This window comes from Urtica dioica, chromosome 6 (assembly GCF_054948205.1).
Source record: "Urtica dioica subsp. dioica isolate 48M chromosome 6, U.dioica_male_clone48M_v1_H2, whole genome shotgun sequence".
Taxonomy (NCBI): domain Eukaryota; kingdom Viridiplantae; phylum Streptophyta; class Magnoliopsida; order Rosales; family Urticaceae; genus Urtica; species Urtica dioica.
Window position 1 is genome coordinate 9,353,251 of NC_142761.1, and position 15,265 is coordinate 9,368,515.

Genomic DNA, 15,265 nt, shown 5'->3' on the forward strand with positions numbered 1-15,265 from the left:
CAAAGATACCTTGGCGGCCTGGCTCTGCTCCGATGAGATTGTGAGGTGCTATATCTTAGCATCAATGAACAATGTGTTGCAACAACAACATCGTGACATCGAGACTGCCGCCGACATGCTCAACAATCTCCATGAGATGTTTGGAGGGCAAAGGCATCAAACAAGGCAACAAGCAGTCCGACAGTTTATGAACTGTCGCATGAAGGCTAGGACTCCTGTCAGGGACCATACGATGCTGATAGTTAGTTACCTGAATGAGATGGCAATCCTAGAATCTAAGATTAACGAGGAGATCAAAATAGATATGATCTTGGAAACTCTCCCCGAATCTTTTGATACCTTCAAGTGGAACTACTCCATGAATAAGCTAGAGTACATTGTTACCGAGCTTGTAAAGGAGCTTCACACTGCTAAAGGTCTCACTAAGAGAAAGAGGAATCAAGGAGACACACATGCTACTGAGCACAAAGCCTCCGCCTCTGGATCTAAGAAGAGACCTCATAAGGCCGATAAAAAGAACTGTCTTGTCTATCTCAAAGGAAAGGAACATAGTATTGTACTAGTTACCGAAGCATGCTTAGTAGCTGATCATAATGTATCAACGTGGATTCTTGACTCCGCTGCTACAAACCATATTTGTTGTTCCTTGAATGGTTTCAAGAAAACCAAAAGCTTAGAGGAAGGCGAGTTCTGTTTCAAATGGGGTGATGTGAGCCTGGTGTCTGCGAAGGCTGTGGGATCCGTGACGCTGTCTTTTGAAGACCGCACTTTAAACTTGAATAATGTTTATTTTGTTCCTACCTTTGGGAAGAACTTAATATCCGTTGCTCGTCTCCTTGAGCAAGATTATTGTTTAAAGTTCATTAAGAATGGAATTCGTATTTCGTTTCCTGATAATTCTTTTGTCACTGATGCATGTATGAAGAAAGCTCTTTTCTACATCTATCCCACTCAACCTTCTCTTTTAGACACCGAAATAGATATTGATCTAATTAGGGAGCCAAAGAGGATCAAACTTTCTGAATCCTCCGATCTAACAAAATCAACATACCTATGGCACTTAAGACTTGGTCATATCAGTCTAGATAGGATTAAGAGACTTGTGAGGGACGGTCCACTCCAAGCCTCTGCAATAGGTCCACTACCTACTTGTGAATCCTGCATAGAAGGAAAAATGACTAAGCGACCTTTCTCCGATAAAGGTCGAAGAGCCACTGAGTTGCTGGAGCTACTACATTCTGATGTATGTGGTCCGCACAGTCAACAGGCACGTGGAGGATACGAATACTTCGTTACCTTCACAGATGATTACTCGCGATATGGTTTTGTCTATTTGCTCAAACACAAATCCGAGACCTTTAACATATTTAAGGTCTTTAGGGCTTTAGTGGAAAAGCAAACTGGCAAAGTGATCAAAATCCTTCGATCTGATCGAGGTGGTGAGTATATGTCTGGAGAGTTTCAATGACTTTCTTAAAGAAGAAGGTATCGCTTCTCAGCTTACCGCACCTGGCACACCTCAACAAAACGGAGTGTCAGAGAGAAGAAACCGAACTCTCATGGAGATGGTTAGATCAATGATGAGTTACTCATCACTCCCTCTTTCCTTTTGGGGATATGCCCTCGAAACAGCCGCTTACATTTTGAACCAAGTTTCGTCCAAAACGGTTCCTGGTACTCCTTATGAACGATGGACTGGCCGTAAAGTAAATCTTGGCCGCATCAAAGTTTGGGGTTGCCCCGCACACGTGCTGAGGCAAAAGACTAGCAAGTTGGCTAGTAGGTCAAAATTGTGCCTGTTTGTGGGATATCCAAAGGAAACCAAAGGTTTCATTTTCTATAGTCCCGAGGACGATAAGACTTTCGTTAGCACGAATGCTCGTTTCCTTGAGGAGGACTTTATGAAAGACGTGAAACCTAGAAGCAAAATTGTGCTTGAAGAAAAGTTGGGTGAGGAAGCTTCTACCTCATCTGTAAGAATTGTTCTTACCCCAAGTGAAACACAACCTAACTCATCAGAATCTCGTCAAGTAGTACTTCGACGTAGTGGGAGGGCTACTCAAAAGCCTGACAGGTACATGTCTTATGGAGACTCTCTTGTAGCCGTCTCTGACATGGATGATCCTGTTTCCTATAGACAAGCGATGGCTTGTTCTGAATCAAACCTTTGGCTTGACGCCATGAAAGTTGAAATGCACTCGATGTATGTCAACAAACTCTGGAAACTTGTAGACCTTCCTGAAGGGATTAAACCCGTAGGGTGTAAGTGGATATACAAGAAGAAAATGGGTCCGGATGGGAACGTCGAGACGTTCAAAGCACGACTTGTGGCCAAGGGTTATACCCAACAAGAAGGGATTGACTATGAAGAAACCTTCTTGCCAGTCGCGATGCTTAAATCCATACGCATACTCCTATCCATAGCTGCAGCTCTCGACTATGAGATCAGGCAAATGGATGCAAAGACAGCCTTCCTGAATGGCAATCTTGACGAGCGCATTTACATGGCTCAACCAGACGGTTTCGTGGAAAAGGGTCAAGAGACCAAGGTTTGTGAGTTACTTAAGTCCATTTATGGACTCAAGCAAGCATCTAGGTCATGGAATATTAGATTCGATGAAACTGTGAAAAGCTTCGGCTTTGAACAGTCAATAGATGAGCCTTATGTTTACAAGTTAATACACGAAGGCAAAGTTGTGTTTCTGGTGCTATATGTCGATGATATACTACTCATTAGTAATAATGTGGGTAGGTTATCTGAGGTTAAGGTCTGACTGGCAAAGCAATTCGACATGAAGGATCTAGGAGAAGCCGCGTACATTCTGGGGATCCAAATCTTTCGAGATAGGAAAAACCGGACCCTGTCGCTCTCTCAAGCATCTTATATTGATAAGGTGATGGATCGCTTCTCGATGCAAGACTCCAAGAAGGGCCAAACACCCTTTAGGCGTGGAGTTTCACTCTCTAAGGACCAGTCTCCCAAGACTGCACAAGAGATTGAAGACATGAGGAAAATTCCTTACGCCTCTACCGTAGGAAGCCTCATGTATGCTATGCTTTGCACTAGACCTGACATCTATTTCGCTGTTGGCGTAGTTAGCCGTTTCCAATCCAACCCTGGACCCGAGCACTGGATTGCTGTTAAGCATGTTCTTAAGTTTCTTCGAAGAACTAGGAACTTGATGCTTACATACTCAGGTACTGACCTGACTATGACGGGATATACCGACTCCGATTTTCAAGCGGATAAGGATTCCAGGAAATCCACTTCGGGATCTGTGTTCATCCTTAATGGTGGAGCTGTTGTGTGGAGGAGTATTAAGCATATTGAGAGGAAATGTCATTTGATTCGAGAGATCGTGCAGCGCGGAGACGTGGAAGTGAAGAAAATCTCAACGGTGGACAACCTGGAAGATCCATTCACCAAGGCCCTAGCGAACAAGGTCTTTGACCAACATCGAGAAGGATTAGGCATGAAGGACTACACACATCTTCTTTGAGTCAAGTGGGAGTTTGTTGTCAATGGTGCCCACAAGAAGAGTTGTAGTCTTTATTTTGTACATTTGATGTAATAAAGTCTCACGAAGACTCTTGCTTGTAATTGCTTATTCATTAATAAAAAGTTGAAATGTTCATTCATTCTTCCTTGTCTGTTTGAAGCTTTATGATAAAACCTTAGTCTTTAGTCCATAAACAAACTTAACAACTTACGAAGAGACAAATGTAGATTTGCATGAACAAACTCTTCGTAGTTTGCCTAAAACGATATATTCGCAATCTAAGGGTCAAAGGGCTATTGACCTCAGTACGATTGTTAGGAGAATCTATGATGTCGGGTCATGGGGCATTGAGAGTTGGAGACTCTATAGTTCTTCTAGGTATCTTCCGAAGGTAATGAATTGACCAGTGCACTTCTAGAGACAAGATAAGAACAAACCATTTAACCTCTTATGTCTCGAAGTCACTACGCTTGAATTGCATCATGCTTACCTTAATCCTGAAATGAGACATGTCATTTAATAGCTTACGTATTCTCATTTGAGAAAGTCAGAGTTCGGACTCACTATGTGATTCCGAACAGGACCTATTGGTGAAGTACTAAGTTATGAAGATGTCATGAGTAACTTTGTGAAGATCTCATAGATATGGAATTCATGTACAAGATTGCTGAAATGCAATATATATCACCTCATGCTTTGTTCCTTGGAGTGTGAATAAATGAACTGGCCAGTGTCCAAATCAAGTCTTGACTCTTTTGGATGAAACTGTGTGACTTGTTAGCTCCTCGTCAATACATTGTTTCTAACTTATTCACAAGCGACAAATGAGTTGAGGAAATAACAGCTAGAAGGGTAAAATGGTAATTTTGTAAATCCTGACTAGCTGATGATATTCATGAAGGGTAAACATAGATAATATTCAGTGGATCCACTCATCATAATTAGGTTGAATTCTTGAGTAGAAAATAAATTCATTTGAACCGAGAGATTTTCAGTGTCAACTCTTTAGTGGAGTCAGTTGACATTAAGCTAAACTTGGAAAAGGTTTGTGAACTTTTGAGTCCAAGTGTTCAGCTCAAGCTTTGTTCATTTGGATCCATAAAGGTCACTGTCACAAATCACATCGAGTAGGAATAGTTAAACTAGAAGCTAAGTCAAAACAAGAACGAGACAAGTTTTACGAAAATTGTCAAAAGGGTATTTTTGTATTTTGAGACATAGGATGAAATGAATGTCAATAAATTTTTTGACATGGTCATTTGACGACATGTATCACTCGGCCAATATTAGTTTTATTGGGCCTTGTGGATTAATTTCATTTCATAAGAATTATATTGAAAATTCTTAATGGGCATTTTTCATGTTGTCGTGAACAAATGGAAAAGCTTCTAGAAGGCCTTTCTAGAATTGTTTTAGGCGCCCATTACCCAAACGAAAAGAGAGAATATTTTGTGCATGAATGTATCAAGATACTTGCCAAAAGAAAAAGAGGAAACAAATTTCCTCTAAGAGGAATAAGGGGAAATCGGCCATGTAGGTAAATGGAGAAGCAAATAAAAGAGGAAACAAATCCATGGCTATGCATGGAACCTCTTGGCCGCCCAAATGAAAGAAGAAATAAGGCAATATTTGCTCATGAATATGTGATATTCTATAGAAGAGGAAACTACCTTATTGAAGGTAAAGCCTCTCCTATAAATAGGAGCCTTATTCTCCTCATTTCATTCATCCAAGTTTTAGAGATTTGAGAGCTTCTCTCTCTAGCTTGGCCGACTCCTCTCTCTCTCTCTCTATTCAATTTCGTTTTTGGTTTTGGCACCTAGGTCCTCATTTGACCTAGTGTTTTAGCTCTTCGACTTCAAGACTTGTTCTTAAGTCGTAGTGTTTAAAAGTGCCCACACACTAATTCCTTTTTCTCTCGAGTGATTTAGTGATAGAAACTTTCGTGGTTGCTCGAGTTGGCGAGGAAAGAAGAGAGACGTGCTGCGAAGGGGGAGACGAACGTTGCAACTTTCCAAAAGCTTCTCAACGTTCAAGCTTCTAAAAGGTTAGTAATCTTTTATGCTCATAATAGTTTTTATTTACATGTGCTTGCTCTTTGTCTAGGTTAGTAAAAACGTTTTACTGGTTAAAAGAAATTTTTTAAAATTCCGCCGCTTACCGAAGCGTTAAACTTTTTCTTAAACCCTAGATCATTTCCAACATGAATCACATCACCATCAAAGAAGGATACTCAGAAGTTCTTCATCACCAAAGCCATCATTTTCCAACATTCTTTGGGGGTTGTGACTTTTATTGGGCTTGTCCCCATAGTCATAATATGCTTGCAACCAAGGAAAATGGTCTCTTTCACCACCATCATCTCGATTGACCTTTTCTAAGGGATCGTTTGACTCGTTACCATTATCGGGTCTTGACTCATAACGATGTTTCTATTGACACTGAAGGAAGACAATCCCCTCTCTCATGATGCGTAACCGGACTCCTCCGCGATACGTACGTCACAAATGTGATGCAAAAAAATCACATCAGCACAAAGTCTGTGGAAAACTATTTAGCACAAAATATTTTTAATACAAATTAAGTGAATGAGATTAGAGTCTCTTACATAAGTATGCCAACAACATATCTCCTTTATATTTGAGCATTTTATTAAAGTCAATTTTATAAATGAGTGGTTACCTTATCTTCTCGTATTCCTAGTTCCTACGATGAAAATGCTAGTTTTGTCTACTGAACATTCAATTCATTGTCTACGATAAAAACATAGTGAACAGAAACAAAATGTTCAAGTCATCTTAAACTATCATTATCTTGGGCCGAAAAGGTGATATAGAAAGTGGATCTTAATTAATGGGTGTCGTAGCTATCAATTTCAAACTTAATTTTAAAGAACTAGTCAACGTTTCAATTATTCTTGTGAATCATCCATTTACCAAAATTAACCGAAGTTTATACACGGAAATGCTAGAGACAATCATGTAAACTACTATCTGATTAATGAGGCAACGTCATTAAATGTGGCCAGATTTTAAACATAGTTGAAATGTTGGCTAGATTGTAAATCTAACGTTTTAAGTGATCTAGTCCGTGAGATTTTTCCTTAATCAATATCAATCATGAGAACATTAAATAGATGCAATATTAACAAAGTATAACAAATCTTTAACATCAATCCAATGTGACCCAGCAAATCCAACTAGATATAACAATATACATACCGATAATGAACGATTAAAAAAGACACCAAATATTTGGGTGTCTTCTCTTCAGTGGATGCTACGAAAACATATGAAGAACATAGCTATGAAGAACAAAAATATGAAATTATTTTATTTTATTTTTTTACTACACCTATGCCGAAAAAGCATTATAGAAATTAATCTTAACTAATGTCAATGATCACAAAATTAAATAATTGTAATATATACATATATAACATATAATTAATAATAAGATAAATCAATTAGATGAGGAATATCAATGATGATATACTGATAGTATAAGATTAAATAACAACAAATTTTCCCGGATGAACAATTGTGTGGAAAACTATTTAGCAATAATATTTTTTTGTTAAGAAAAATAAGCGACTGAGATAAGGCTTTCTTACGTAAACATCCCAACGACCTATCTCATTTATATAAGTGTTTTATTGAGCGGTTATCTTTTCTTATATAAAATTTTATAGATGAGCGGTTATATTTTATTCTTGTGTTTCCGTTGTGACAAGGTTAGTTTTGTCTACTCAACATTCTAAAAATGTTAATTAAAAATATAGTGAACAATTTTTTTAAGCTATCTTAAACTATCATTATATTTGGCTGAAAAGTCGATATAAAAAAGGTTCATGAAGTATAAAGCCATATTTACATTTTCACATTGCTATATAGCCAAAGCTTCGTAAATCTTACGTAAATAGTTACGTACATGTATTTACACGCGTAAATTGACGTAAATATCTTACCATTTTATTTCAATAAAAAGGCAAACTGTGAAATTGATGTAAATACCTCACCTTTTAATTTCAATAAAAGGACAAATCAAGAATGTCACGTCATCTTTATGGCTATTTATACGCGTAAATTAACGTAAATATCCTACGATTTTATTTCAATGAAAAGGTAAACTGTGAAATTGATGTAAATACCCCACATTTTTATTCAATAAAGGGACAAATCAGGAATATCACGTCATCTTTATAGCTATTCATCTAAGATTTATAATACTTTGGCTATATAACAACATCCAATATTTTAATTGGCCAGTTATCTAATTTTTTTAATTTGAAAATATAGTGAAAAAAAACAAATTAAAACTATGCATATGTATATCTTTAAAAATAAATATGCAATCTATGTTCGTTAAAAATTCCCTAGTTACACGTTTTCCTAAAACAAGATTATCCATGAAAATGTACGATATAGCCTTATGAAGAGTAAGAATAAGGTATGTAATATTTAAAGTACTGACCCAATGGCCAATACTTTCTCTTTATATCTGTCAGGTTTCCAGCTTGCAGAAATTCTGTCTGTTTCTTCATAATTGCATCGTACTAAAAATCAGAGAAACAATGTTTCGTGAAAATCGTGGAAGACTTTATCTGCTTTACATATATATATATATATATATATATATATATCTATATATGTATATATACATATGTATATATACACATAAATATGTATGTATTAATGTATATAAAAGTTTAATTTAGAGTTTAATTATACCTTGTATAATTATTTGACTAGAGTAAAACAAATTAAATGTAAAATATGTGTTGCTTCCAAACTATCTTGTATATTATAATGCATATTTTCAAATAATCTACTAACATTTCATACCAAAACATATGCTATGAATAAGTTGACGTTCTTTTAGTCTAAACTCAATAAATAATTTATGTCCCTTCACTATTCTTCACACACGCATACGGTTTATATATTTTTGTTCTTCTTACTGAGATATTTGATAATATATGTACCATATGAACAACTTTAACAAAAGATTTACAAAGCTTGAATAATACTTATTTAAATATATATTTAATGAGATATGTACCATGTGAATAACTTTAACAAAGATACTAATTAAGCTTGAATGATACTTATTGAGATATTCAGTCCTCTCCCGCTGCCTTATCAGCGTTATTTTTTTATAATTAGTTTGGTACAATAGTGTGTGAATCACATTACTTCTCAAGTCTCAGATATGGCTATAAAAAGCTGGTTAAGGTTTGTAAGGTACAATACATAACTCCAGAGCCAATAACTATTAGAAATATATAGCGACATTCTCGGTTATTGGAAATTATGTATAACAGCTATAAGCCCTTAGTAGATATGGGCACTACATATGGTTCTCAGAAAAAGCCTGACCCCTTCAAAATGAGTGATTATGAGATCAAGAAGATTATCCATGCTACATGTGGCACTCCTGACATTTCATTCGACGCTGATTCTCTCTTCATCGTCGTTGACAACATCCTTACGCGTTCAACCCAAATTATTGAGGATATTAAACAGGTATCATATATATATATATATATATATATATATACACACACACACACATATACCATAATTATGGAAATGAATATATATTACTCAACTGTTAACCCATATGACATATTCTGATTTTAATCCAATATTTATAAGATACTATATGTACAGCAATATGATATTTGCAATATTTGACAGAATAATTTTTTATGGCAGACTGGCAAGGCAGCTTCTGAAGCAATTATAGATGAAAAGAGTCCCAAACCCAACTTCAGTGTGCCTTTGTGCATCCTCAAGCAGATCACCTCCGAGGTCAATGTTATATTACCAAATTTATTATACCTGGACCTACCTGTTTATATTTATATGGGCACATCTATTAACGACATCATCTTCATATTATACCTACCTGCATGGCAGTTTTCAATTATTAACTAACTTTCAACTGGTTCATAATTATAACATTTATGTTCCTTTAGTAGCTTGTGCGCATCATTCAAAAGACTACTAACTAGTAGTGTTATTTCAATATCTTCCAGTTAGAATTTGCTGATAGTTTATTGACCAAAAAACCTTGAATCTACAGATATCATGCTGTCAAGATGTAACGGTGGAAATATCACACGATGTGACCGTGGCAATACTCACAAAGCTGGCAAACTACTCTTGGAAAGCAAAGGCTGCGCTGGCGATGGCGGCTCTGGCAATGGAATTCGGAGACTTCTTACTCTTTGTGGAGCTTGACCAGATGACCTACGAGCCAATCAAATCGCTGTCGATCCTGAAAGGAGTTGGTCGAGCCAAGAACCGGCCCGACCTTCTTCAGAAGCGCCGGGCCGTGCTGGTCGAGCTCAATGGCCTCGTCAAGGCCTCGCTTTGTCTTCTGAGAGTTATATATGAGTTGGACAAGGTGTCTGATTTTGACTTGAAAGCCTTGCCCGTCGATGTGGCTGTCTATTGGATTGTTATCACCGTCGTCGCATGTGCCAACAAAGTCTCTGTTCTGACGTGCGATGATGATTGGTGAGTATCTTCTAATAATTATTGTAGTCTCAAAATTCATTGGCGATGATGTTATACTTATTAATTAAATTTATTATAATGTAATTATTCGTAAATGTTGTTTTTTCAGGAATAAATCACTGAATATATCCCTCTACGAGAAGAAAGTCAACTTCATTCTGAATAACCTAACGAATCACTTAAACGACTTACGAGAACGGAATGGTTGGTCCCATATGTTACAATTTAATGAATAATCACCAGTAGAATGATATGAAATACGACTATTCTCAAATAAAATTTATTGTCAAATTATTCAAATATTTAAAATCTAGTATAAATGAGCTATATCTAACATTTTCGAATAACAAAATGAAAATACTAAAGTTTTGTGTGTTCTTAAAAGTTACGAATCATAAGTTCGATCCTGCAGAGTACGATGCTTATTGTCAGCTCTTGAGACTACGAAAAATTCCTCAGGAAGCCATCAAGTTTCTTTCGTGCTTGTTTTCTTTGAAGGAGAGTGATGCGCAAATAATTGATGGCTCTAACAGTTTTATGAAGGTTTTATCTCAAACTTGATTACATTTCTTTCAATAATTGAGGGTCAACACTAGTCTAATTTGAGCCTATATATATCCAGCTAGCCAATAGAATACCTTTCTTGTTTTTGCATATATGTAGTAGAATTATTTTAATTTTCTCACAAATGATTTTTACAGGTTAGGATCAACGTATTCGAAAACAAGAAAATTATTTTCTTCGTTTCGCGGAAGAAAATCTCGTCTGACGACGTATACACAATGAACCTAATCCAGACCAATAAAGTAATGAAAAAAAACAACCAATACAAGTACGCGGTCGTGTGGGTCCCGGTTCTGGAGGAGGGCGAGAAATTCGAGGACTTTGAGAGTGTGGCTCGTGCGAACCACATGTCGTGGTACGTTATGAAGCCGGTTTCTCACTCTTTAGGGCGGCGCTTTTTGAAGGAGGAGTGGCATTTCAAGAGTGAAACCACAGCCGTGTCGTACAGCGTGGTGGAAGGGAGAGAAACCAACATCAATGCCTACCACACTATCAAGACTTTGGGTTTGGACGCATTTCCTTTCGACGCGGAGTTTTGGAAGTTAACACCCGATGCTGCAGATTGGATCGTCCCTTTGTTCAGCAGCTTCACCGACCAGTCCGCCATCATCAAAATAAACAAATGGGTAAAATGGCTACTTTGTTTTATCATGCATAAAGAATTAATCTCCCTACGTGTCCCTCTGATAAAGGTAAGTCATGCTCAGTGACGGATCTAGAAAAACTTATCAGCGGGGGCAAATTTGAAAAAAAAATCAAGGGGGGGCCAATTTGAAAAAAAAAATGTCAAGTGGGGCTAATTTGTTAATTTTTAGGGCAATTTTTTAAATTTTTTTTAAACAATGGACTAAAAATGTAAAAAAAAAAAATTGAGGGGGTCATGTGACCCCCCTGAGCCCTATGTAGATCCGTCGCTGGTCATGCTATCATTTTTTTTATGAAATTTTAAACAAAAAATTACAATTATAATAAAAGTATAATAATGTGTTTTTTTATTTTTATTTTATTTTATTTTATTTTTTTAATTTTTTTTTTAATTTTTTTTTATGGGAGAGCTAGGCATAAGTTCAAGAGACATGCCCATAGGCTATAGGCTATGGGCATGAGCTGAATTATTATGTTTTTAAAATATAAATCGTTCAACTATAGTTTTAATTGACTATTTCAAACTGTTTTCTTATTATTTTTGTTTATTGTAGGGACACTAGCTAGTAGTTAAACCATTATAAATCAATTAGTTTTGTGCTTAAATATTACCAAAAATTGTTGTCAACTTCTTTTTAAGATTTTGAAGCTTGTTAAAATCGAAATCGAACTGTTATAAAGTTAGCATGTTTATATCAAGTTAAGATTGAAATTTTCAACGCAGTTAGATTCTTTGAATTTGGAAAAAAAATGTAAAAGATTTTAACCAAATAGTTTTCATTGGATAGTCTATTATGGTTTTTTATTTTATGGGTATAGATTAATACTAAAGTTATTGACGACAAAAAACTCAATGTTTTCGATTGATGCACTTAAATACTCAATCTTAAAGTTTCGAAAAAATATAAAATTTTAAAACTTTGTATCACCGTTACTACTTAGTGTTAAAATTAGATTTAGTGAAACTTGTTATAATTTGGTAATTTTGATAATAAAAAAATAATAATAAAATTTATATTTTATTCTGTTTAAATATTTTTAACTCTCTCTCTCTCTCTCTCTCTCTCTCTCTCTCTCTCTCTCTGTCACTCTCTCTCTCTCTCTCTCTAACACTTCCAAAGCTCTCAAGTCATAGGCTCAACTCACAACCCTCAGATAGAGTGCAAAATGTTTCAACTTCCAAGTACAAATTTCTATACTTCCAATTCAGATATCCCATGAGGTTATTCCTTAAACAAGGAAGCCCACATCTTCACCATCCAGTCACTCTCCGCGTCTCATATACACACAAGTTCTCTGCTTGAAATTTTCAGAAACACACGTATAGCTTCTCTCGCCGGAATTTTCATAAACATTTGGTGCACAATGGTGGTGGTGAATCGGAGAAGAAGAGCAGATTGTGATTAGGAGTGTTGGTGATGGCGACTCTGGCGACGTTGATGGTGGTCCTTCCGTTGGTTTAGCCACCATTTCCTCCACGGCCATTGATGCTTCTCTTCTTCCCCGTCGGAATCATGCCGGCTGCATGTGCCTGGCCTTCTCGTCCTCCTCTGACGTCAATCACACAGTGGCCCTCTGATTTGACTCGATCCATAGAACAATACCCTCGTCGCGATCTCCGCAATCCAACACCAGCCAACGCTGACGAAAAGCTACGAAGAACTCCCTATCAAGATTGCGAGCGAAGAAGAAATGACTTTAATCGATACCGTCATGGTCACGCTCGGGCTCTGTTCCCACCATCGTTCCAAGAGAAGAGAGAGAGAGGGAGAGAGAGAGAGAGAAAGATTTTAATTGCTTTTTATATTTAAAAAATAATAAAAATATTTTTTTTTTCAAAATTATGATTCTTACACGTATCATTGCATTTAATTTTAACAGTTAAAGTAGTAACGGCGACATAATTTTTTAACATTTAATATTTTTTGCCGCCAATAACCTTTAATACAATAACGTTTCATATTTTTTATGCAAAATGATACTCACTTTTTTATTGCTTTAAATGGTGATTTAACTTAAATAGCTAATTTAAAGTAATAGATTTATAAAATAGTCAAAGTTTTTCTAAAATTAGAGAAATAGCTTAAATAAAAATTAAACAGATTGCAAAAAAGAATTTTTTCACTATTTAGTTAATTAATATTAAATTCAATGTTTATTTTTTTATAAGTTTTCCTACTTAAAATTATATCCGAATATAATGTTACTACATCACGACTTATAGTCAGTTAATCCAAGTAGTTATAATTTTAAATTTTACAAAATAATAATTATTATACAGTAAAGTGATAAAAAAAAAAAAGTAAATATATTATACTATGTTACAAAGATTGAAAAATGAGGGTATCATATTGCATAATTTGCAAAATTTGAAATTGCTTGTTTAGAATGATCTAGTGCGGTTTGAGATTATAACCGAACTTAATGGAAAATAGTATACGCTATTGTGTAACCTAACGTTTTTTTTTTTTTTTTGCCACGAAATTCTTACTCACAGCACTTGAAACCCTAACAATACAGGTGAAAAAGGAGACCTACATATTTTATCACGGCGGGAGAGACAAGCAGTGGGCCACTCAAATCACAGGAATAATAAACACGTTCCTGAAAACTACCACCGCCGTATCCAGTGGCAGAGCAATCACGATCAAGCGGTTCGACGTCGAAGATCAGAGCACGGAACTGAAACACGAGTTCTGGCGCGGCGTTCAAGACCTTTTCCTGAGCAAGGTCAACAAAGAAGAAAATTCTGGGTTGAAGAGGCAGATCGGGAGGCTGTTCTCTTACCGGACCGAGGACGCGTGGTTCGTGTTCGGTGCGGGCGCGGCCACGATGGCGGTGGGAGACCGGTTCACGCTGTCTGCGGCCGCGGAGGAGCTCGCGAGGAAGGTCAAGTGGGGCGAGAGTAGTAAGGCGTTCCACGCGGCATTTGTGGAGACTCACGAGAGGGTTTCGCGCGAACACGTGGCGGAGATGCGGTGCAGCCGGATCGAGATTCCGTCTACCGTTGGGAGGCTTCCGGAGACCATCGGCTGCCCAGTCTGCCGGGCCCGCATGGATGTCGTCACGAGCTACGTCTGTTGCCACGCTTCGGCTGGAGGAGATGCGGCGCAGCCGTATCGAGATTCCGTCTACCGTTGGGAGGCTTCCGGAGACCATCAGCTGCCCTGTCCGCCGGCTTCGGCTGACTGGGCACGCTTCGGCTGATCATCACTGAGCTCTCGTGTGTCAACAAACATTTGGTGCGGTTTGGTTTGTGTGTTTGTGTTTTGTGATATTGTTTGTTTGTATTTTGTTTCCATGAAAACTAATAAGGCGTCTTGGTGTGCCGTGTGACGCCGTATTGTCTCTACGTTTGTTTGTATTGTTTTGTTGTGTGAACCTTATTTATAATAAAACGATGACATGTTTGTTTCAATATTATCGGTTCCTATTGATCTTTGTGCATGGATCCCCGGAACCCTTAAGGAAAGGTAGTTCAACCACTCTTTTACTATTTCCAAGTTTATACAGGGTTGCTTCACTCACAAGCTATATAGTCTTGTATCTTCTGGAATCCTAATTAGAAACTCCCCTACTGAGATCTTCCTTCAGAGAATGCCTCTCTCTCGATAGTCCCATCACTACACACGGCCGGTCACCCGGCAGGCCCGAGCAACACACCCAATCACCCAATCGGCCCACGAGACATGGACGGCCCGGGAGCTCACAAACGGTCACCTGGTAGGCCTTATTGCACACGGCCGGGCCGTCTTTAGCCCCCCGGCCGGCCTCATTGCCATAAGGTAGGGCGGGCCCTTAGCCACCCGGACGGCCTCCTTGCCACACGGCTAGGCCGGCTCCTTGTCGCTGGACTGGCCTATTTGCCACACGGCCAGGGGGGCTCTAGACACTCGACCGGCCTTTTTGCCACGCGGCCTATGCCTCCTTGTCGCCCAAGCCAAGCAAAAGGGGTCTCCATGGCCTCTCATACTCTATAAATACCCCTCTCCGCGAGGGAAAGGTAACAAAATTCTTCATACTCAAAAGCTC

At 37.7% G+C, this 15,265-nt stretch overlaps 1 protein-coding gene across 1 annotated transcript; it reads left to right on the forward strand.

The window, feature by feature from the left end:
* Positions 1-8,723: 8,723 nt before the first annotated feature.
* LOC149393304 (protein SIEVE ELEMENT OCCLUSION B-like) lies at positions 8,724-14,653 on the forward strand. Its single transcript, XM_089617024.1, has 7 exons — positions 8,724-9,025; positions 9,218-9,313; positions 9,588-10,024; positions 10,134-10,228; positions 10,437-10,567; positions 10,726-11,214; positions 13,754-14,653. The coding sequence occupies exons 1-7, from the start codon at positions 8,813-8,815 to the stop codon at positions 14,438-14,440; spliced, it is 2,148 nt and encodes a 715-aa protein (XP_089473150.1). The 5' UTR covers positions 8,724-8,812; the 3' UTR covers positions 14,441-14,653.
* The last annotated feature ends 612 nt before the right edge of the window (positions 14,654-15,265 follow it).